This window comes from Toxorhynchites rutilus, chromosome 2, assembly GCF_029784135.1.
Source record: "Toxorhynchites rutilus septentrionalis strain SRP chromosome 2, ASM2978413v1, whole genome shotgun sequence".
Lineage (NCBI taxonomy): Eukaryota > Metazoa > Arthropoda > Insecta > Diptera > Culicidae > Toxorhynchites > Toxorhynchites rutilus.
Window position 1 is genome coordinate 256646894 of NC_073745.1, and position 23466 is coordinate 256670359.

The 23466-nt window shown below is 37.2% G+C and overlaps 1 protein-coding gene across 7 annotated transcripts in view; it reads left to right on the forward strand.

Moving 5' to 3' along the window:
- Positions 1 to 23466, forward strand: part of LOC129768073 (zinc finger CCCH domain-containing protein 13-like) — a 176573-nt gene that overhangs the window by 114260 nt on the left and 38847 nt on the right. For all 7 annotated transcript variants that reach the window (XM_055769483.1, XM_055769487.1, XM_055769484.1 and 4 more), the window contains exons 3-4: positions 4346 to 4390; positions 9906 to 10072. In XM_055769483.1, coding sequence (XP_055625458.1) covers positions 4354 to 4390; positions 9906 to 10072 — 204 coding nt within the window. In that variant the 5' untranslated portion in view covers positions 4346 to 4353. The remainder of the gene's footprint in view (positions 1 to 4345; positions 4391 to 9905; positions 10073 to 23466) is intronic.

A 23466-nucleotide genomic window follows, 5' to 3' on the forward strand; every position in this document is an offset into this window, starting at 1 on the left:
AGACCTTTTTTTACTTTTTCATTATTGTGCCCATTTTTATTTTAGGGTGGGCCGAAATATCAACCCCAAATCTTTTCTCCAAGTGTAATATTTTTTTCAAACATGAATAGCTCATTGGATTTGATTTGATAAGTTGATCATCTGAATTGGTTCAGCGGTTCAAAAGTTATGAATTTTTGTTGTGGAAAAATGGGTAAAAAATGATTTTTCGGACCATCGTTTAATTTTGAAAAATCATAATTCAAAAACAAAAAAACCTCTTTGAGTTTTGGATATGTTATGTAAAAAATCCTCAGCTTTCAAGAAAAAATATAAAATTTTATAAATAAAAATTTAGCGCCCTCGGTCCCGAGACCATGTAAACTATAAAAAAACAAATACAATGATAATTACAAAATCAAAATCCGAATTTTCTTCTAGTATAATATTTTTCAAAAAAAAGACAAGCTAAATAACTTTAACTGGATATGTCGATCATCTGAATCGGTTCAGTAGTTCAAAAGTCATGATTTAAAAAAAAAAGTTGTTTTTGGAAAAAACGGGTAAAAAGTCGATTTTTCGGACCACCCTAAAAAATAGTAATGAAAACGGGCCCGATAATGAAAAGATAAAAACATAAGAGTCTAGTAGTTTTCGACGACAAAACTGGCACTTTCCGTGAAAATCGGAGAACCACTATATCGGTATGACATGGAATGGCTGAACACATATCATGCTAAATGAGATAGATTCATGCGTTGTTTCTTATCTAAATTTGTTCAAATCATTATTGAAATAGTGAAATAACATGCTGAGCTTATTCACCTAGAGTTGTAATTGAAATTTTCTAATGCATACAAAAACATAGTAAGAAATACAAATTTACGCACCGGTTCATTTTAACCGCATTTCCCCTATTTTTTCTGTGAACACCCTTGGCATGAATGACAGCTTGACATTGATTCAAAAAGCTGAGTTGTTATTTACGATACGATTTTCCCCACTCAGTTGCAATTACTTGCCGTAGTTGTCGAAGGCTTGTTGGAATATTTTCTTGGGCCTCAAAATAGACCACAAATATTCTATTGAATTAATGCTGATCACTCTGTTAGTGCTGGTCACTCTGAAATTTTGAATTTTTCGTTCTGTAAACATATTTGATATCAGTTTCGGTGTATGCCTTAGTTCTCCATCTTGCTAAAATGTGTACCGACGATCAACCAGTTTCTCCGAATTTGGTGGAAGCTACTGCTCCAATATGTCCAATGGTAAAAAAAATAATAATATAAAACAAAGTCACTTAGAAAATTACGATGTTACAATAACACAGCTCCTCCGTGTTTGACTTTTGGTTTTGAACATTCTCTTTATAGAACGTTCGTCGACTTTTGCATGTTATACCATCAGACCCAACTAACATTATTTATGACCCATCTGACCAAATTACCTCCTTTCAGTCATCAATTGTTCAATTATCTTGCACCCACTTCAGTCGTTTTTTAATGTTTTTCTCTGGTATCCATGGTTTCTACACTACTCGACCCTTGAAACCTTGATTATGAAATATATTTCGTACTATTTTAAGGTGTCACATGGATGTTAAACCCTATCTTTATTTGTTTTGGAATTGAACCTTGATTTTCATTAAAATTTAGAACCCAATCAATTCAAAAAGTTGTCTGGAAGTACTGATCGCGTCGCTAGTATGAAAGAACCATTTATTTTGAACATCAGCAATTTGGAATTTGAACAATTCCAACCAGAGTACTCTGTAATATCTGTTTTTCTCGTTGCTTTGCCGTATGGAACACTGTTGATGAAGACCCGCACTTCCGCTATTTGAAAAACATACAAAAGTATTTGAATAATAATAAAAAAATGCACATTGTTGTTCAATAAATGAACAGCATAATTTTGTTAACCGAATCAGTGTGTGTTACTTCCTTAAATGTAGGCTGACCAAATAGTTCAGGAATAAAAACGGGACATGTAAGCCAAAAAATAACTCTTGATATTTTTCGAAACATTTGAATAAAACCGAGTTTAAAACAACCTGATCAAACATTCTTAGGTGTACCTGCTTTGTTCTCTACAACGAAGGTATTTTTAGATGATGAAGTGACATTGTGACATTATGATTGTTGGAAGTTTTATCAATAAATTTGTCACATTCCAGATCGAAGTTCTGTTTGACAATTATCATAACTTTTATGGTTTCAACATAGAGTCGTGTATTTTCCATTGTCCACATATTGTTCATGGCAGAAAAAATCCTTTGAACATGTGCAATACTACCAGGTAGACACAAAATATAGAGCAATTCCACGCCAAAACAGATGATTTTGACGCGACCCTGAAAAAATTTTTTATGTAGAACTACAACTTTCAGTAAGAGTGCCAAATCAGAAACCAGGTCACGAATTTTTGAAATAAAGTTAACGTTACTAACTACTCTCTCTACGAATGAATTTTAATGATTTGCACACCAATCGAATCGGAAATATTCTGAGATTTGTTTTATTTATACATAGTAATTATCTAATACTCAAAGGTTTTGAATTGACGAAAATTGGAAGCACATTTTTCCTCATGGAAGACTTTCTTGTCAAAAAAGTGTTTTTGTGAATTCAGGGGACATATTGATGAGTTTTTCCGACCGGTCATTCAATTTCCGTGAATTCGAGCATTGTTTCCGGGGTTTAGCGTAATTTAAGCCGGATATAATAAATGTATCTTCCTGGGGCGAGGGCCGGGAACTGAAGATGAAAATTCGTTTCGCAACGCTTATCCTCGCCAGCAATAATTGTGTAGTCCTACGTTAACAATGCGGTCGAGTCCTAGACACCAACCTTCTATTTTTTTAAAATCTTGTTGCGACTGTTCCAAATCACAATTTTTATTTTTAAAACGATTTAATTACGACTGATTTTTATGAGGGTATATCCAATATAATTGCCCTTTTTTCGATAAAATCATTACTCGAAACTGTTGGGAAATCAGTGAACTATTTAGGAAAAATAACATTTTAAATACAAAAATCTTTAAAAAATCTTACTCAAAAATTGAGTTGAATATTGAAAATTTTTGATAACTCAAAACATGTCCCCAAGTTATTTTTCCAAAATAATCCATTGATTTTCTAACAACTTTGCCGTACATCATATTTTAAGCAGACGTCTTTATTCCGAGTTATTATTTTAGCAAAGAAAAGTCAATGATTCTAGGCATTCGATCTCTGGTAGAAATCAACCATACAAGACATATTTTTTTCTCTTTATACTCAAAATACGGTACAGATTGATAAAAAGACGGAACAATAAAAAAAATGGTCGAAAAAACGGCACTGTCCCGTTAAAAATGGTACGTTTGTTCAGTCTTCTTAAATGTCTTTGTTTCGCTTGTAGCAAGATCTAAATAATGTTCATGAAAAAATATCAATATTTTTCTATTTATGTTTTTGTGATATGTTATTTTCGAGAGTAGTACAGATCCATTCACCAATATTTTTCAAATTATTCGAAGTGTCATGCTTTTCACTTAAAACAACTCACATATTTAAATTTTCAAAAAAAGGTTGTCCTTTTCAAACATTGCATATGTTTCAAGAGTGAGCATCTGAATATGTATTCTCTTTTTTCTCTTTAAACACATACCTAATTTAATTATATTCCGTGAAAATGGGATTATTTTCATTAGCCATTTTTATGATTTACAACTCTTTTTTATTAAATATTTAAAATATAAACGTTAGTTTGTTTTGAGGTTTTAATGTTGGAAAAGCCTTTTTTCAATTGTCCAACATGTGCTTCAACATTTTCGTCCTCTATATCAATTTTTTTCTATATTTCTCTGATGTAATATGCTCGTTGTGTGTCATAACACTGGAGCATCAGCTCATTTCTCAGCATTTGATGGATACATCAGGGTGAAATTTTCAGGTTTATTGCCATATTCGATCTTGGCACTGTTTTCGTCACCTCCTCCTTTGTATCATATCCAAAGTGATGTGCCGCTTTTCGTGAACATGAAAGTGCTCGTTTTATACATTAACCGATTCGTTACAGTGATTCACGGCTTGATTGATAAACATTTTCTCAAGTGCCGACATACAATCAATTCTATTAATTTCCAATAATTTTTACTTACTGCGCAATAAAAATAGGTGCATAAATTTGAAGGCTAATTTCTGAACAACTATACCATGAAAAACCGAAATGCCGATAGTGTTTGAAACAGTACCAACACTCATTTTGGTTTTTTTCGACATGATACTAAAATTACCTACATGCATCTCCGATTACTCATGTAAATCATCAATTGCTCAAATCATTTATTCATTGTTTTATTGTTTTTGTCTTTTTTACAGGAGAAACTATGAAAAAGATCCGACGATGGCTGTTGGCGTTTGCGGGTAAGTTTGGCATCCACAATGACAATATTTGTTGACTCATAATTTTGCAAATTTCTCAAACGTACAAACAATATTGTGTGTTGTATTCAGTACTTCCAAGAATACAGAAACATCATTATTTATTTCTAAGAACTTATGAGACCGTGTAGTACCAAGGATGGCCGGCAAACTTGAATGAATATGTCATATCTGAAAAAGTTGACTGAATAGATTTACGATATTAGTTTGGCATTCGCTACAAAGGTTTTTCCATCGACTCATTCATCGGGTAAACCGTCCTGCGATTTTCGCAGATTGTTTACTATGGAAACAGATGTTCGATATTGTCATTTCCATACTGTCAATCTGTGGTCATCGCATCAGTCACTCCACACCGGAACATTCCTTAATTGATTCACTTAAACAATCTCAACAATTGCGAAATTTCATCTCGTTGTAATATTTGAATTCTGCTGACTCCATGAAGAGTTATTTGTGTTTATGCGTGTTTTTGTTTGTTTCTTTTTATCTCACCGGCAACGATGAATTCATAATATTTCTTTCTTTCCTGTCCTCCTCCCATTTACCAATGGCAATGACATTGAACATTGCCAGCAGTCCGCCGCGACGTTACGCTGCGAGTCTAGCGCCCGCCTCCCGTCAGTGACCGTCGCGTCCGTCCGGTCGGCCTTCCCACACATACGCGGCGTGGTGCGGAACGGTGCGGCTTAACTCAGTTTCCCTTCTTCTTCCGTCTTCCGTCTCGATCTCAACGGTTTCGAAGTGTGGAAGTTGAAAGTTTGACCGAAGAAAATTGATGGGCGAACGCGGAGGACACAACGTGCGCGAGAGCCGGTTATTGGCTGTTGTTGATTGATAATTAACATCCATAGAGAGATGATGTTGCCATTTGCTTTATGTGGAGGAAGTTTATTGATTGATTATTCCCCGTAATTTTTCGATTGAATGCAAATTAGCGCTACTGAATGGAGGTGATGAGTCTGTCAGTTATCTGCCCGTGTCGAAAAGATTGTTCATAAAGATAAGTAGTGGAGTACATTTATTTGAGGCTTATTAGAAACCGATTTTTTCTCATAAAAAATAATTAAAAACACACGTTTATTGTTCTTGAATAGTTTCAAATATTTTATTCTAAGTAGTGGCAATTAACCAGTTGTGCAAGTTTTTTTTTCGATTAGCCCATATTAGGCCAAGCGTTCGAAAAATCGAACAGCAACTTTGATAATTTTTCATGGCTTCGGCAATCATAGAGTAAGGTTTCGAGGAAACTGTTTTATCCATCACCGTTTAGGCTTCATTGAGTCCTAATAAAACCCGGTTGAAGTCGAAAAATCCGTATAAATAATTTAATCGCGCTGACATGCCATTAATGCCAACTACGAGTTATCTCGCAGCTTCTTTACAGAACCATTTTGTACAGCTACGAGGTCTCAGGATGAGAGCGTAAATTTGAATAGTTGGCCTCTAGGAAGAAAAGAAAAATCGGTTCGGCATCGGTTCACGAAGACCGGAAGCTTCCGCACGTTCTCGTTGATACGTCCCACGTCTCACTTGCGTATAGCTGCACTGATTTTACGTTAGAATTTAAGTTCCGGATTTTGGTGTAGTGACTGATCTGATTTCACCTCCATGTCTTCCTCAGACTTGCAAAGGCAGCCTTCGCCTTCTTGATCCGCGCGCATATATCGATGTTGGTCCCGCCATCTGACGCAATCTCGGCAGATATTGGAAACTGTGAATCTGGGAGGCATGACCGTGTTACCATCCAAAGCTTTCGTCTTGCTGACATTCATTTTCAGGCCAGCCGTGGACGAGCATGCGGCCAGGTCGTCAAGCTTACTCTGAATATCAGAGCGCCTCGCCGATACTAGTGCAATGTCATCAACAAAAGCAAAGTCGTTGAGGTGCTTTATCCTAATAGACTCCCAAAGGAGCCCACGATTTGATTCACGGTCGATAGTGCCCACCATGATCTCGTCGATGACGATAAGGAATAGTAGTGGTGAAAGTGAACAGCCTTGCCTAACACCAGCCACGACCCGGATTGGGTCAGACAAGAGTTATGCAAGATTCTACACGTAAAAGCCTCGCACTACGCTGATACTAGGTTGACTAGTTTATTCGGGATTCCCGTGCGTCTCAGGGCGCTCCAGAGGTTAACGTGTTGTGGTGGTCGAAAGCTTTCTCATAATCGATGAACACCTGGTGAAGGGACTCCTGGAATTAATTTTTTTTAATTGGAATTCATTGATCTGCTCGATAATGATGCGCAACGTAGCAATATGGTCGTTACAGGTCCTACTAGCCCTAAGGCCTGCCTGCTGCTGTCGGAGCGTCGCATCTACCTTCTCCTTGACCCGGATCACCTTGCACAGGATTTTAAGGACTACGCACAGCAGCATGATGCCTTGCCAGTTGTCGCATTCAGTCAGGTCCCCTTTCTTTGGAACCATAATAAGGATGCCCTGCATCCAGTCGACCGGAAATGTTGCAGTTTTCCAGACATAATGCAAGATTTCTGCGAATAGAGCGAAATCAGCTTTGAGCATCTCGGCTGATATGCAATCAACCCTCGGAGCTTTCTTGGATTTCATACTTCTGCTTGCTGCTTCTATCTCTCGCAATGACGGCGTCTCTGTGTTGACGCGGGAAATACGTCTCACTGAAGGCGGCTCACGTTGGGGTGTCTCGGCTCACGTTAACCAGTCGCGTCTTTCACAAGCATCTCGGTACTCATATTTGCTCTGTATAGGCGTCGTGACACATTGTAAAGGAAGGTTACCGGTTGCTGCAGCTCTCTCTCTCTCTCTCGTTAGCAAGAGAGTCAGCCCACACTCGCTTGTCCCTTCGGCACGAGCGCTTCACTTACAGGTCGAGGGCACTATACGATACCACAATACCACTGGTCCTTGACGCTACCACTAACAGGAACATCCTCGGCTCGGGTCACAAGTTCATCTACAAAGTACTTTTTCGCATTAGAATCTCCTAGGCGGCGTGCGTTGAATCGACGACCGAGCCTTTCCTCTCTCCGTTGAACTCGCGCTACGCGTTAGAGTAGAGTAAGATTAATGAATAAATTCAACTAGAAGACGAAGCCAACAACCCATTTGCCTATACAACATACTTGTTCCTCTGAGATCGCAAAGAGGGAGAATATTTGGTTTTCCGCATTACTTCCTTTTTTTTCCGCCGCATTACTCGGATTTGATTTTTGTAAGAGGTAATAGTTATTAGAATGCTTTACCACACGAGCTACAAACAATGACTACAATTAAGATTTTTAAAATAGGTTGTTTAGATCATTTTTGTCAATGAATAAGGAATATTTTTTGTGTCAGTCAATTAGGGATGTTCGGACTTAGTTCGAAACTCTTTGAATCGGTTTTACTTTGTGACAGATCATTGAATTGTAGTTTCGTTCTATAGTTCCTTGTAAATGCCGCTCAAATAACGACTGATTAATTCTCAAACGTTCAGCTTTGTAATAATCAAATTAAATTTTCGATTCTCCTGCTGCTATCCAGTTTTCTTTTGAGCGATTTGAAATAATTACTTCGTATATTACCTCATAAAAATCTCTACGAAAACCTCTATTGAATTTACTTCTAACTTCTTTTTTCTTTGATTTCGAATACCTTACCTCTCTCTACTCAAACTATTCTTTTATTTTTCTAATTCCATTTGGTTACTTTCCTCCCATCATTTTTATTTACACCGCAGAACATATAGCTCTTAAAGTTGTCTAAGGAGTAGGTTCACTGTTTTCGCCATCACGGTTAGAGTTCGACTTATAGAGCTGTCAATTTTTTTTTTGCTGACTCATGGGTTACTATGATTGATGCTGCATGGGTAATTTCACGTGTGAAGGTAACCCCATAAAAATCGGCAATTTTTGTCCTTCTTTTAATGCAAACGTTACGCGCCTGAAAGCAAGATTCAGCCGTTATTATTCATTTTGATTCCATTTAAATTAAATGTCACTAAATGTCGCCAATAAATGGTAAGAATATTTGATTTTTTGTATACTTACAATGATTTCAACACGCGATTGGACCAAAATTATAAACACTCTTCGAAAATTTTAGATTTTTCAGGTTATTAATACTAACTTCCTAACATTTTTCAGAGGTTCATGATGTGTATAATGGTGATGAAATCGATATCATATTAAATTATTTGATATAATCTATTATGTAGGGGATTCTTTTCGGCCAATACAAGAAGGGTATTCAGTATTTGAAATGCAACACATGTTACCAATCTTTTACCCAGTAACAGAATATAAATTACAACACTTATACCAAGTCCTCCTTCATAACACACTTACCAAAGTGTAAAATGACAATATTCTTACTTTTTAGCTTAGCTTTTTTTTTCGAATACTTGATACCAGGAAATTTAAAACAAAAAGCAGATTTTCCAACAAATTTTGAACCAAAAAACAAAATATCATCACTTTATTGGCTGTGCCATCTGGTTTAAATCTCAATTCGTCATTGGTAATACACGATTCTTTTCTCTTTGACTTTCCATCGAGAGGATTCTTGATATTTTTATCCTCCTACTCGGTTTAACAAGGTAAATGTTTCGTTGTACTACGCAATTTATATGAAGCTCCGTGCCTCAAACTATATCAAACTTTTAGAATTTTTCAGCATAAAAAGGAAGAAGTATTTTTGACCAGTGGAACGCGAACTGTTCTTACAAGTCTAGTTAATTCAGGTGAAATACAGAAGGCTAAATCTCATAAAAATGTTCTACGCTATTGTGTTGGAGTACATTGGAAAATGAAAGGGTAGTCTAGGAGGAAAACACCAGAATTAATGGATTATATCAAACTCGTTTCCTGAATGAGCAGAGATCCAAAGTAGAATTAGTAAATAACTTCCTATTCAGATAGATAAAAACATTTTGCTTGATGATTGGACCAGAGGAATTATAATTAATGAGATAGAAAGGTATAATATAAGGGATAGAAAGATTCGGTGTCAGTTGCAGATAGATATATGCAAATAGGAATTGAAGATTACTGAATTTTGCCATCAATGAATCTGGAATGTGACAAATTGTTTGATAAATTTTCCAGAAATCATATTTGCCTTCGCAAATTTGCTTCATCATCTGAATGTTCCGTCGTTATCGAGACCAAAGAAGCTCCAACTACGAAAGTTTGACTATATATTTTTTGGCTTGCGTGTCCCGTTTTTATTCCAGAACCACTTGGTCAGCCTATTTATCAATCAACTTACCACCTAATATTTTCTGTTTATCAAGATAGTACCTATATCTATTCAATTATGATTTTTCAATCTTAATGAGATGAATCTTTCGTGATCAAAAATCAGTTTGGCCCGTATCGATTACATTGGACCCCATTTAAACGTTGAACTTATCTCTTATCATTCGTTTTAAGGTGAAAAAATAAATAAAACAACAATGAAATGTTTTGATTGTGCAGAGGAAATCATAAATTTATTAACAATTACTCTCTTTTTTCTCTCTCTCACTACAGTGATAATAGCCCTAATGGTAAGGGTGGATGGTTTAAAGGCGACCTCGCTCATCTTCGGTCGCGCGCCTGCCACTTCGAGTACCTCATCCACCAGTAACACGACGGCCGTTACATCGACTACGACAACAACCACGACTACCACCGAGGAAACATCAGAGGATGAAGAGGTAAGACAATATGATTGCCAAAAACTGAGGTTTCACATACAGTAGAACCTCGATTTGCCGCGAGCGGATTATCCGCGAAATCGAATTGCATAGTAATTCTCTAGGCCTTTCCGAAATTTGCTAGTGAGTGAAAGGCTCTTGCTCTTTTGTTTTGGCCATGACTTTGGTCACATTATCTGATTATCTCACAGTTGAATAATGAATGCAGCGTTGCCAATGTTCCAGTTTAAACTGGATTCTTCCAGTTTTTTTCTCTCGATCCAGTCAAACAGTTAAATCCTGAAATATTCCAGTTTTTTGAAATATCATCCAGTTTTATCCAATTTTTATATGTGAAGCACACAGTTTTACCTATTTTATGTAAAATAAATTCACAATGTATACATAATATCCCTCACTCACCCTTCATATCCCTTGACCAATTCGTTTTTTTGACATTCATCGTTCGATCGATCCAATGTGTATTTACCTTGGATATACCTTTTTTTCAACCCAGTTTTTTTTCTCTCGCTTATACTTCCGAATTCAATACGGTTAGTGCACAGTGCGTGCTACTTGAATGGCGTTAACGTTCCCTGTGGAACCTTTGCCGTCACAACGTATGCATTAACTAACGTCATTCATTTATACTTAGTTGAGATTTCTTAAGCCAAATAACACGCCTTGAATGTATTCCGAGGGGAAAGCTCTTGAATACGCGTGACCACAGTGCAAGTCAAAGGAAATTTCTTTGACGAAAAATCCTCCGGCCAGAACGGGAATCGAACCCGAACACCCGGCATGATAATGTGAGACGCTAACCACTCGGCCACGGGTGCACATACAGTGCGTGCTACACTGTCTATGAAAATTAAATAAATATCAGATGTTCTAGGTTCTCCAAAATATTCTGAAGTTCAGACTTGAACTATAATTTCAATCACAACTGCCTTTGAGTTTATATAATTATATGGTTGATATGAACATAAAACCCAAGTAATCTTGTTTCCGTTTACATCAATGGGATATTAGTTTCTCATGGTCTCCCAAAGGATTTTCGGTTCTAAATAGCATTGATATTACGCATGATCTAAACTCTCCTATTTGATGCATGATAGAACCGCTTTTAAATGTTAACGAGTGGGAGCTGGAACCAACTACGCAAAAGCGACAAACCGAAGGTCGATTTTTCTTGCTTTACATTATTCGTGAGATAGCAACGAATATGGTCAAAAGGAACACTACGTAAATCAAAATTCGCGTTAGAAGAAAAATAACAGAAGGTTGAAGTTAGATTCTGTGACCCCATGCAGCTCAATTAATCTGGGCATGACATGACATGAAGGATGACATGATGGACACGAACCAATAACAACGATATTTTTGAAGTTTTATAAAAAACGTATTTACTAGATGTTCTAGAAGAAAAGATCCTCAAATATTGTCTCGTAGTAATGTTCGAGTAGTGGGAAACGGCATTTTGATCTACTCGAATGATATGATTAATTAATTGTTCATTTCGCTGTTTAATGAACTACATATAAATACTACACGACGCTTCGAAGGAAATTCTATTTCTCAATCATTGGAATGGGCAAACAAATTATTTTAAAGCCGATCTTTTTAAAATAAGACGGTTTACATGATCCAGTTCTGTTCCAATTTTTTAAAGAGCAATCTTCCAGTTTTTTGAAAAATATTATTGGCAACCCTGAATGAATCAGCCACTCCATGCCAAACCAATATAGTGGTTCTCTGATTTTCGTGAAAATTGGTGGTTTAGTCCCTCAATCGCAAAATATTAGGATCGCATTTTTCTATCATTTCTTCCCTTTTTTTCCAAATACATATTACTTTTTTTCAAAAATGCATTACCTTTGGCAGATTCAAATGACCAACATATCAAATTCAAGTCAAGTGTGCTATATTTCGAAATTCTTCAAACGCAATTTATTACCTTTTCTCTGCTCCTATGTTTGTCGCATCCCGTAATCGTCTGTCGACGGCAACAAATTAAAGAAACCCGATATAATTGTTGAAACAGAAGGCCATCGTCCAAAAACGGATAAAATAAGCCGCTCGCGGACTTCACGCTTTGCATCCTAATGAGGCTTGCTTCCCGCGGGACAACCTAGCTCATATGAATATCTGTCGCGGCAAGGTTGCTGAACTCACGGCATTCTCGCCCGCAACAAGAAGGTTTTTACCGTTTAGCAATATTTATTGTAAAAACAAAAATAGGAAAAATAACACATGGAGAAGATCGACATGCGATTGAGGTGCACAATTAGATATTAATTGTAATGGTGATTGGTTGGAAATTGTCCAGATGCAGATTCTGAAAACATTAGAATTATTATGTACTGTTGTGTTGGATTTATTTTAGGAACAGAATTCGCTTCAGCGCACTATTTTGAACCAAACATTCGCCAATACAGTAATACGAATAACGGTATGTCTTAAAGCTTCCGATCCATTCAACTGCATGGCATAACACCCATTCAGCAGAAAAAGCAGCAAAAATGTCTGATCCCTAAGTGAAAATAAATAAAAGCTTAAAATGCCAATAAATGTCGCTGCAAAACTGCAATACCGATGACGTAACATACAACCCATACTCCTTCTCCGGTGACCTCCGCTGCACAGGTACCAATAATTGGCAAAAGAACCGGTTCATCGCATGCTATGAACACATACTCTGGCAGCCTGATACGGTAGCTCTTGACAGTTCGATTTGGGTGAAAAGTAAAGCATGGCTCATTTCACGTTTCGTCTTGTGGAGCATGTATAGTTGCATCGTTGGCGTTCAGAGGGAAGGATATGTTTCAATTCACACCTACTGCTCTGGCGTATGGTTCGCAATTTTTGAGGACATCCTAGAAACGTTAGTGCCGTCTGGAAGGGGGTTGATTTACTAACCAAATTTGCGTATGGGAAGACTGCTAATATGAATCTAAGTAATCACTAAGTAAATCGTAGCCACTTAGATATGCTTTGTTCATCACCCAGAATGGTTCCCGTGGCCAAGTGATAAATATACTATACTCGCGCGCAAAATCGTAACTCGTATACTCACAGACTGTGCGTGTCTCTGTAATATTGCTATTGAGTATTTCAGGCGTTATTGAATAAAGAAAACAAAAATATATATTCCGACCTGTACTGGTACACATGTATTCTTGAAGGTGTCACCCAGGAATTAGTCAGATTACTGTCAACTAGAAACGACTAATAAATAAACCGTATACATAGCTGATGTTGTTTTGACAATGACGTTATGATTTGTGTTTCCTGGACAGCTCAACACCCTTGATAACTTGAAACATGTGTTTTAAAGATAAAAGTATTTTTCATTCACCTCAATGCATTTTTCTTTCATTTTCCTTCTTTCTTCTTTCTTCTTTCTTCTTTCTTCTTTCTTCTTTCTTCTTTCTTCTTTCTTCTTTCTTCTTTCTTGTTTCTTCTTTCTTCTTTCTTCTTTCTTCTTTCTTCTTTCTTCTTTCTTCTTTCTTCTTTCTTCTTTCTTCTTTCTTCTTTCTTCTTTCTTCTTTCTTCTTTCTTCTTTCTTCTTTCTTCTTTCTTCTTTCTTCTTTCTTCTTTCTTCTTTCTTCTTTCTTCTTTCTTCTTTCTTCTTTCTTCTTTCTTCTTTCTTCTTTCTTCTTTCTTCTTTCTTGTTCCTCATTGATCAAATGTGACATGAATTGTTAGCAGGTACGAAAAGAATTCGAATTGTATTTCATGGAAATATCGCCACCCGAGCGTAATGAGTGTGCTTCTTATTGTTCTACTTCTACGCGCACTTTGATTCATCCTGAAAGTAACCTTTGATCGCTGCTTTAGCCAGCTAATCCACTCGTATCTTTTTGTCAGAGTTGACTTCCAATCTCGAGTGATCTCACAATAAGATACGTATAATCAAGAAAGGCAATTGAACACCACCGAAATTGACAGAACTACCCTTATTGTAAATTAAGATTAGGCAGAATTTACCGAGTTGATTTCTTCGTCATCGGTGTTCTCAATAAAATACAGAAGTGCAGGACCACGCTCCCGTTTTCATTCTGGCACTCTCGAACCTTAATGACCGAGTAAACCCTTCTGTTTCCGGTTATCAGTCACGGTGATAGATGTCGGAATAGGATTCCAGTTCTTCAGTCTCCAGAAGAAAGGAGACTTTTTGGAATGGTGCAGACAACTCGCTTCATCCACTTGAAGTCTTTATACTTTCGTGAACCTCGATAATGGCTGGTTAGGGTTGATGGAAACATTTTGTAAACTGTAGCCGTTTATTGGTCCTCTCTTTATGACGTTGTACAAAGAAATGAGATTAGATGCTGTGATAGTGACTGGTATTTATATTCCGAGTGTACAATATTCATTTGTGGTATCTCGTCTGTTGAGTGTCATCTCGAGCTATTTTATTTCAATTGCTTTCCACACTACCTTCCTGTAAGATTATTCTACGTTAGAAACATTGATAAATTGGTTGAATATCGTTACGAATTGGTGCTCATCACTCACCATTGTCTCTGAGTTTGACTCTGAGCTACTATTATTTTGACGTAGCACTACGTCTTTGATTTCTATATAGGGGGGTCATTCTACGAGAAATGTAACGGAAAATTAAGAGATTTCAAATACATATTACGCAGAATTGCTCTTACGGTAAATGTTATAATATATACAATAAGACGTCAAATTTATCCAGCAATTTATTCATCTGAGGTATCAACAGTGAAAATAGTAAAATAAGTGACCAATTTGACGATTAAAAAGTTATTGTTTGCGAGCGAATGCAAAGAGTGTCCAAAGAGTGTCAGTGTGTGTGACGTGAAATATTCTTTGTAAACGAACATTATTTCACCGGAAAACCCACTATTCCCGATGACTTAGAATAAGACTAATAATAAGAATAAGATGATGGAAAGAACGCACAATACCATAGCTATACATTAAAAACAAATCAGCTTTCTGATTTCATTTGTACTCAAAATATCACTAAATTGTGAGTATTTTCAACATTTCTTTGTTTATTCCCCATAAACTTCATATTCAATGTAATCAATGACGACATATTTTTTTTGTTTACCGATCCAATATACTTCGTCTACTATTGACGAAACAAAGCTGCACCAGTTCATGTGACACCTACATTAGAGCTCAGAACCACAAAAGTGATGATGTTTGTATTTCGGTTGTGATTATTTTCCTTAATTTCTATTTAAATTCATTTTAACCATTAAATGTTGTCAAAAAATGGTAAGAAAGATAGATTTTTGTATATTTACAATGGTTTCAATACGCGATTGGACCAAAGTCATACATAATCTCATTATATGAATTTCATGGCAACTGTTAGAATTTGACAGCTTTTTTCAACGTGTATGGTCTACGTGATCCAAATGATTGGATAATGTTTAAAATCGAACTTGAAAGTCCATCATTTATGCAAAATTTATAATTTGAAGAATAAAAAATGAAACTTTATATCTTTTTCATAACCTTGGAAAAATATAGTACACAACTTCGTTTTCTCCCGTTTTTGCCCTACCCATAGAATATACGAGTTTTCGGACAGCAGTTAATTTATAAATTCTAGAAACGCTTATCAGAATTAAATATAAAAATACCTTCTAATTGAATTTAGCTGTAAATAATGTTGCATTTGGGTAAATGTTTATTCGGGTAGGTGTTTCATTCGGGTATCTGTCGCATTCGGGTATTTGTTACATTCGGGTGATTTTTGTTAAATTCGGGTGATTGGAATAGGTGAATTTCTTTCGAGTAGCTGTCGTTAGGGAAACTGTCTTTTGGGTAAATGTGACACAATCTGAATTGGAATATGATCTGAATCAAAAGCATAAATCTAAAAAAAAAACTCGTTAGAATGGTAGAGGACTGCAAAACGTGTCAAACCGAACCCGAAAGCTGCATGCTATCCAACTATCCCGATTGATTTTAGCATAACTTAACATATTCTTAGTCGCAAATAGAGTGAGATAGAATCAAAATCATATATAATGTCGATCAAAGGATACTTTGTGTACATCTAAAATCGTACAAAGTGCGAAAACCTCGATTATATTTATCACTACAAATTAAGTCTCAATTCTGTGTTCCAAGTATCCGTTTTATGATATACTTCTTCTTGAATGGTTAACGTTCCCTGTGGAACTTTTGACGTCTCAACGTATTTACTAACCAGCGTCATTTGTTAATACTATGTTGAAATTTCTTAAGCAAAATAACACGCCTTGAATGTATTCCGAGGGGCAAGCTATATATATATATATATATATATATATATATATATATATATATATATATATATATATATATATATATATATATATATATATTTAATACGCGTGACTACAGTGCAAGCCGAAGGAAATTTCTTTAACGAAAAATCCCCCGGCCAGAACGGGAATCGAACACTATCGTAAAATCGATCCATACGAAATCATAGATGCATATTTAAATATAAATTGAATCAATGTAGTACTGGAAAAAAACATGCTGTGGAAAATCGTTTAACAGTAAATCATATTAGATCATAATTGAGGCCATATTATATCATATTATGAATATTGACATATCAAGATCCGCGATGTCGTATGTTCAGTGTCGACATCAGGTGGTGATATGGTGATTTAGGAAAGCAAATTAATCTCTGCCAGATCAGCAGGTCCGAATACAACTTCAAATCGGTAAAATTTGAATGAATGTTTTTTCTTCATGTTATTGGATTGCTTAAAACACGTAGCACTGAATCTGATATGACCATTTATATATTAGGCTGTCAAAAAAGTCCTGCGGTATTTTTTTTGAATTTTCATTTGTTCATAAAATTAGTTACAATCATCTGTTTTAAGTCAAATATGCGCCGTTTTGTTCGATGACTTGTTCCCAACGAGATGCCAACTTCATAATACCCCTGTTATAGAAGCTCGCTTCCTTATTGGCAAAAAACTCGGATAGCCAATTTTCACAGGCCTCTTTTGTGGCTAACTTCTGACTACCTAGCTCGTTCGCCATGAACAAAAACAGGTGGTAGTCACTTGGTCCGGACTATACGGCGGATGCAAAGGAACCTCCCATCCGAGCTCCCGGAGCTTCTGGCGCGTCACCAAAGAAGTGTGTGGCCTGGCGTTGTCCTGATGGAAGACAATGCGGCCTCTGTTTATCAAAGATGGCCTCTTCTTCATGAGTGCTACCTTCAAGCGGTCCAGTTGTTGGCAGTACAGGTCCGAATTGAGCGTTTGGCCATAGGGAAGCAGCTCATAATAGATTATTCCTTGACAATCCCACCAAACACACAGCAGAACCTTCCTGGCCGTTAATGAGGGATTGGCCACCGTCTGAGCCGCTTCAGCGGGCTTCGACCACGACCGTTTGCGCTTCACGTTGTCGTAAGTGACCCACTTTTCATCGCCAGTCACCATCCGCTTTAGAAACGGGTCGATTTTGTTGCGATTCAGCAGCGATTCACATGCGACGATACGGTCAAAGATGTTTTTCTGCGTCAACGTGTTTAGCACCCATACATCGAGCTTCTTTGTGAATCCAAGCTTCTTCAAATGGTTAATAACGGTTTGATGACTTATCCCCAACTCTTGGCCGATGCTACGGCTGCTACTATGCCGGTCTTTCTCGGCTAATTCAGCGATTTTGTCGCAATTTTCGACGACAGGCCTTCCGGAACGTGGCGCATCTTCGACGACCTCTACACCAGAACGAAAACGTTGAAACCATCGTTGTGCGGTGGAAATGGAAACTATATCGGGTCCATAAACTGCACAAATTTTATTGGCAGCTTGGGATGCATTTTTGCCTTTGTCATAGTAGTACTGTAAAATATGTCGGATTTTCTCTTTATTTTGCTCCATATTTGCGACACTATAACTCACGAACGACATAACCAAACAAAACACTGTCAAGGACTATATTATAGCGCGCAAAAATTCCAACAAGCTATAGTATGACTGGATACAATGAATACAACTAGAACTACGCGCTTACAACGACACCTCGCGGAAATACCGCAGAACTTTTTTGACAGCCTAATATAAATTTCAAGACATTTCCACTTAAATTCAATAGACGACCAGGAATGAAGTATCCGATTACATCTTTTTCGTATTATGTGTACGAATTTTAACTGCTCTAGAATTATATTCCAGATAGCCGTGCGAGATAGGTGTTGCTTACCATCCAAACAACCGGAGTTCAAATTCCATCGGAGCAGTTTTCTCAACCATCGCCACCACCTATTTTTAAACATTCATACCCCCTCCCACTAAAAGTATATTGTATAATATCTATTTCTAGAAGCACAAATGTTGTATATATATATATATATATATATATATATATATATATATATATATATATATATATATATATATATATATATATATATATATATATATATATACAAATGGCGGTTCGTGAGGTTATAGAAATAATTATAACCTCACAAACAAACTATTCGTTGTTTTACCTGTAGTAAATCATATATACGTATAACAATACTTGTACTAGACGCTGTCGTAAGTCGTATATTCTTTTAAACTAATTTGAAAGCAATTGTCATGTATGTATACCACCTCTATTTTTGCATGTATATGCCAGATAGGCGCATCATATACCACGCAAAATTTGGGACACATGATGCTCTATATACGCTGATTACACTATTTAATGTTTGCTGGAATAGTACTGGAATATGAATAAGAACTGATCGTAGGAAAATGGGAGAAGAGTCGAGATCTGTCCCACAGCTCATTGCAGGCAAATGATAGTGATTCAGCCTAAAGTGAATAAGTTTGGATGTGAAGTTGAAATGGAAATCTTTAAGAAAGAAGGTGTTAAAAAATTATACATAATTTCTTGCCCATAGTACAATGCCAGATAGAACATTTGTTATTTGACTTATTATACACGGTTCATTCAGGAAGCTATAAAGATGCCAACATTTAAAAAAACATGACAGTCAATGTCAAACAATTACGTTTGCAAGGTATGCTCTAAATTCGAGAATTGCCTCGTCGAGATGATCGACATAAATTGAGGTCATCCGAATAACTTCCTTGGATAGGACAAATTATAGATGGGCAAAACGGTTCATTTCAGTGAGCGGCTCAGAGCCGTGCGCTCACTGACAAGAGCCGGCTCATTTGAGCGGCTCGACGGCTCTTTTCAAGAACTGGTTTATTCGATTATGTAAAGAATGGAAGGCGTAAAAAATATGGTTTAAAACTATACTCAGTGCAGAGAAAAGTAAAAATAATACTTTACTTAAGGTTTTCTCTGATATATTTCCATCACCATGTTTCAATGTTATCTGATGAAAGTCTACTACATCTTTCACTGGAATATTAAAAAAAAAGATGATAGAGCCACGGAGGAATACAATTCCTTTCATTCCACCAAAGCAAAGGGTTGCTTATTCTCAGCGAATGTGGTTCCTCTAAATATTTATCTACAATAGATATTGCAGCAGCTTTTGTGAGGATCGAAGATTGCCAATCAATGCATCAAACTCCTCCCATAGAGATGACCGCGCTCCATCACCAACTATTTGTAATAGTTTCGTAGGCGTGTATTCTAAGTGGTTGGGTAGCGACTGATGAGCTCCGCTGTGGGCGCATTACTTTTATGGAGTAGCACCGAAACGATCTTCTTCTTGCCGGCGGTGCAACTCCTTACTGCCGACGGTGCAGTTTCATTGCTGCTGCTGCTGCTGCTACTGCTGCTGATGTTGCTTTCTTCCTCTTTCTGCTGGTCTCCGATTTACACTGCACCACGGCTCACGCAAAACTGAATGCAGTGCCGCGATAAACGTGCATTTTTATGCCGTCGAGCACAGCGTGCTTTCGCGATGGCTGGCTCATAGTTGCAATGTGGGAGGGGTAACTCGTGGTGTGTGGTGTGGTGTGCAAATTCTGCATGCCGCGAGATGCTGTCACTTCAGTTCGGTCGGTGTGGAACTGAACACTAAGGATGTCATTTTTAGCGTCATTATCAACGACTGATGTGGATAGTTGTACTTTCTGCTATCCCCAAAACCTTTCTGCTTGTAACGAGGATCTAACAGTATTGGTTAGGCTACTAATTCGTCTGACTCAAGATTTGTAAATCACTTTACCTGCCTCGAAATCAATTCATTACAGAGCTCAAATGAACGGCTCGTGAGCGCTCGCCCATATCTAGGACAAATAAATGTGATTCTACTCAACTACTGGTGCAATAGAATTTTGTTTGCTTTGAATTTTTTGAGAATAAAATATTCTATTCAGATAAAGTTGATTAAGTTCAATACACGAACGTCTGTCTTGTCTTCAATCTACTGTCGAAAGTATGGCGAAATATTCCGAAACAAATTAAATTCTCATAACAATTTCCCAACTTGATCATTCAATTAGCACATTAGCCAAGCAGCAGACGTCATTGTAGGTACCGCCAAGCGCAAACAACAAAAGACCAACCCACTTACGTCGACAGCAATATTGGAATCATTACCGCAATACGACAAGGCCATGCTCACATATAAGCTACACCCACAATTTTCCACGCAATTGAAGACCACACGGCACTTTCGGCTCCATAAATGAATTGCATTAGCTTTCATAATTTGAATATCATACAGGTATATATTCGCAGCCAATTGACGCATTCAAGTCACATGCGAACATGGCGACTCGTTAGACTCGGCCGGTGTATTAACAAGTTGGGAACCGAGTAAGCTAATGAGTCATTGTGAAGAAATGATGGATACGTCGCGCACTCAACGAAGAAATTGAACGGTTATACATCATCTGACATGGGCTGCCATAGACATCCCATAGACGATGAATATCCAATCTGAAAATTAAAGTTCAATGTTTGCGGTTGGAGCGTTGAGATCCGATGAAAAAAAACGAGCGTGAAAACAACCCGACGAATAACTGTCTAACCTTAACCTATAAATGGATTTCATAACGTTCATTGATTAAAAACACACAATCGCCCGCTGCTTTGAAAGACGCCGGCTAAGTTCAGAGAGGAATCGGTTAACACACATTGGAAAAGGCCACAATACTTCACAGATACCAGCAAGTTTCAATATTTCGAGATATAGGTATTATGTGGTCTGCTGTTTGCATGGTGGTGATCATCCGCTCACTTATTCACGCCTGAGCCAAAGATTGAGAGGTCTGTGTTACTAAATGGACACTAAAACAAACTCTTAGTATAATGCAATCGCGATGACACCAATGGAAGCCCGTCAACAAGTAACGGTCACATTCGATGTGCGCACACACAAAAACAGGTGTTTCCGTTTCCAAAAACGGAACGAATGGTAGTCATGATCAGTTTTATCGCAACAGCAATCCGAGGGCCAGCTTTGCGCACGTCACACATAACCATATCAGTGTTTGGTTGATCATTTTTCACCAATGAAAACACACACATTAACCTTGGCAGATGAGTCGTTCACACCTGCTGCACCTTTGCGATACATACCTCCGGTGAAGACGCGCTACTGAGGTTTAATGAATCAACTAACAATGGATTGAATTGATTTCGACGTTGAAGATGATGTGCACACACGCACCTAAAGTGACCTAGAAAACACATATAGAGTCGTGAATGCAGTTTCTATTGGTGTCAATGTAGCGTTCGATAGATCAAATACTTTTTCAAAATTTAGTTTAGCTTTAGTTCAATGGTCAAATACGAAACCATACTTTTATGCAATTTCAAGACATTTTTATTTTTTTTATTTAAATCGTTTATTTTTACAGGCTCAGTTACATAGGTTTAAAGGAGCCGAACTCTTTACTGTATTGTTACTAGTATATATACATTTTTCCTTAATTCTAATGTTAATAATATAGGAAACCGATTACTCGCGGTCGACTCGAGTTTAGAAGGGTGACATATTTTCTTCAGGAAAAGGAGGGGATATGAGGATATGTTGACAATGATCACACTCACACTCTCAATCACACTCATCACACTCAATTCTTAAACCTATCTTATATCTAATATGTATTTACATTTCATCTTATTCTTAAGAGGGGTTCCGATCTCTCACAAAGGAAAAGGAAAAGGAAAAAACTAAGGGTATAAGGACAATCACACACGAAGATCGATAGCTTTAAGGAATACATATATTTGGGACATGTAATCAAGGTCTAACCGAGCCAACACGTTTCTCACCGGCATCATGGGCTGCCTTCCTCGGGCCCGAAGGGTGACTACTAAATTCGATCTGGCGACAAGATACAGCTCGCACGACCAAACAACGTGCTCGATGTCGTGGTAACCTTGGCCACAAACACAAAGATTGTTGTCGGCAAGATTAATACGAAAGAGTAGCGCATCTAACGAACAGTGATTGGACATGAGTCGGGAGAAGGTGCGAATAAAGTCCCGACTCAAGTCCAGACTTTTGAACCATGGTTTGAGGCTAACCTTAGGGATAATCGAGTGGAGCCACCGGCCCAATTCATCTTCGTTCCATTTGCGTTGCCAGTTAACTATGGTATTTTTGCGGACTAAAGAATAAAATTCATTGAAGGCGATTTGACGCTGATAAATATCGCCTTCAATTGCACCTACCTTTGCTAATGAGTCAGCCCTCTCATTACCCCGAATTGAGCAATGTGAAGGGACCCAGACAAAGGTAATGACATAACAGCGTCTGGATAAAGCACTCAAAATTTCTCGTATTCTCTCAAGGAAGTACGGCGAGTGCTTTTCCGGCCTCGCTGAACGGATAGCTTCGACAGAGCTAAGACTATCCGTTACAATGTAATAGTGTTCAACAGGTCGTGAGACGACGCTGTCCAGCGCCCAGTGTATCGCTGCCAATTCAGTAATATACACTGAGCATCAAGACATTTGGAAACCATTATTTTTTTTTTTTTTTGAAAATCTCGATTTCATGTACTGAGTGATTTTTCGATTATCAAAAAAAACTCAAATTTTGACGTCGGCGACACTTGAAAATGAAGTCCGCTGGAGTTAATATTTAGCATAGGGTATTTTATCGTGCAAATCAACATTTCGCAGGAAGTCCCTTATGAAAAATGGAGTTTGGCATTTTCATTGACATACTGTACCATACGTTTTACTTTGTATTCCGAAAAAACGAAGTCCCAGAAAGTCGATTTTTGTAAAAAAAAATTCGAGATGACAATAAATCTCGACGTCTTATGCAATTTGAAGACATTTGGCATGAAATTTTTTTTTTGAAAACACCGATTTCATGCACAAACTATCCGGTCGGATACCGGATATTAGAAAAAAAAACAATAATTTCTAATTAACCAAAGATAAATCATATTTATTTTCAAAGTTATATTAGTATTAATTCAAACCTGATTTTTCAGGATTTCCCAGATTTTTTGGCTCGCTCCCTGATA